Source organism: Dichomitus squalens (genome assembly GCF_000275845.1).
Source record: "Dichomitus squalens LYAD-421 SS1 unplaced genomic scaffold DICSQscaffold_411, whole genome shotgun sequence".
NCBI classification, from domain to species: Eukaryota; Fungi; Basidiomycota; class Agaricomycetes; order Polyporales; family Polyporaceae; genus Dichomitus; species Dichomitus squalens.
In genome coordinates this window covers 1-2,310 of record NW_006767293.1, presented here as the reverse complement: position 1 = coordinate 2,310, position 2,310 = coordinate 1, and the positions used below count along the sequence as shown (strand labels likewise).

General features: G+C 51.9%; 1 protein-coding gene across 1 annotated transcript; it reads left to right on the top strand.

Moving 5' to 3' along the window:
- Positions 1-21: 21 nt before the first annotated feature.
- Positions 22-540, top strand: DICSQDRAFT_176091 (uncharacterized protein; the record flags this gene model as incomplete). Its single annotated transcript, XM_007371881.1, has 1 exon — positions 22-540. One exon carries the CDS (start codon positions 22-24, stop codon positions 538-540), a length of 519 nt encoding a protein of 172 aa, XP_007371943.1.
- Positions 541-2,310: the final 1,770 nt, after the last annotated feature.

Genomic DNA, 2,310 nt, shown 5'->3' with positions numbered 1-2,310 from the left:
GAACTCGCAGATCTTACGGTTATGACGGCAATGCGGCAAGTCAACCCGATGCTGATCCCGACGAAATGGGAGCACTATCTGGACTGGGTACTGAAGCTGGAAATGGAAACTCGGGGAAATCAGGCCAAGTCGTCTTCGCAGCAACACACGACCAGTCGCCCCCCACGGGACCCCAATGCCATGGATGTCGACGCAATGCGCAAGCCGGAGAAGCTCTCCAAGGAACAACTCGAATGGCTCGACAAGAAGCTCTGTTTCCGCTGCGGCAAGCACAAGTTTACGACTGGCCAGAAGTGTCGCAACCCTCAGTACACGGGTTACTACGAGCTTCCGGACATGAAGAAGCAACCGGCCGCTCCGACCAAGATACGCACACTGGACACGGCCGATGAAGACAAGTGGGAGTATATTCGTCGAGCCCTTGAGGAGTTTGAAACCACCAAGGGAAAAGGCAAAGGCAAGGCACCGGAAACCGAGACCGCCACACGCATCGTCGAGGTCAATGAATCCGAGGAGGATTGTCTGGAACGGGTACTTTGAAGACTGACCAAAGTATCCGACTCTGTAATCATAGCATAAACCTAGAGGACTCTTTTGCTCCGCGTTCGAATGTTATCTATCTTGCATCCGCTCGTCGCCCGCGAAATTCATTCGATCTCAAAGTTTCCCTCACTCAAGGTATGCATGAAGTTCAGTCAGAAGCTCTCCTCGATTCGGGAGCCTACTCTTGCTTTATCCACCACCGGTTTGTTCAAGAACACGGACTTACCCTACGACACCTCTCTCATGAAGTGCGAGTTTTCAATGCAGACGCCACCGAGAATAAGAAGGGGTTGATCACACACTACGTCCGTTGTTTACTCCGTATCGGAGATCACCTCACTTGGCAGTTGTTCCTTGTCACAAACATTGGGCGGCAAGATATCATCATTGGTATGGTGTTTCTACGCGAACATAACCCTGAACTCGATTGGAATGCAGGGAACATTGAGTTTACACGCTGCCCTTCAACATGCACCCGGCACACAGTGCAGGATGAAGAACTACGGAGTTTGCGACTTCTCCGAGTGGAAGATGTTGCGCAAGATCGGTACGGTGACCTCGGCCCTGAATCATGGGAGAGCACCGATCAGTTTATTCATTGGGTGAACTTCTCAGATGACCCGAGTGCACGTCAGATGCGAGCCAGGTTAGAAGAGAAAAAGGACACCAACCCTGCGACAAAAGACGAACAGGATCGCGAATATTGGTCAAACCGCGTACCAGAACAGTACCGACAATACGGCGATGTCTTTTCCAAGAAGGCCTCAGAAAGAATGCCAACACGGAAGCCCTATGATCATGCAATTGAACTAGTCCCTGGAGCCTCACTTCCGAAGCCGGCCAAACTGTATCTGCTTAACCTCGACGAACGGAACTCGCTTGAAGCTTGGATCACAGAGCAAGAAGACAAGGGCTACATCCGCACGTCCAAGAGTCCTACTGCCGCCCCAGTCTTCTTTGTCCGGAAGAAAGATGGAAGTTTACGTCTGGTTCAGGACTATCGTGCACTGAACGCGGTCACGAAGAAGGACAAGTTTCTGATGCCCCGGATCTCCGACCTTGTGGATAGGCTTTCGCATGCATCGATCTTCACCTCACTCGACCTAAGGTGGGGCTACAACAATGTTCGCATCCGCGAAGGAGACGAAGAGAAAGCCGCGTTTATCACTCACAAGGGACTGTATGAACCAACAGTTATGACCTTCGGCCTATGCAATGCACCCAGCTCGTTCCAAGCCATGATGAATGAGGTCCTAAAGGAAGAAATTGCGACCGGACATGTCGTGGTCTACATCGACGACATCCTCATCTTCACAGATGACCTCACTCTACATCGCCAGTGTCACGGACGTTGGACAGACGCCCCTTTTTACCGCCCATTCCCCTCCCTTTGACGCCCACCTTCCATTCGCGGACCATTTCCTTTTCTAGCCCATCCCAATTTGGACACTGTAGATACGTTCCCACAGCCGCATGCTACGTTCCCGTGATCGCCATGCCCTTGCCTTTTCTTTCTCGCCCTTTGTTCTCTCTTTGTCATCTTCACTGCCTCGCTCTCGCGCCTTGTCCTTGGTTGCTAAGCAGCCCCTCTAGTATATAAGGACCCCCTTAGGCGCTCCCTAGTCCCCATCTCGACCTCTTGGTCATTGGGACTAGGTGAGTGACCATAGCGTTGTACTTCCCTTCGAGTGCTAATGTATAACTTGGTCATTGGGACTAGTCTGTCGCTGTCTGCGTGAAGACTAGCTTTCGTCGGTCTCGTGCCTT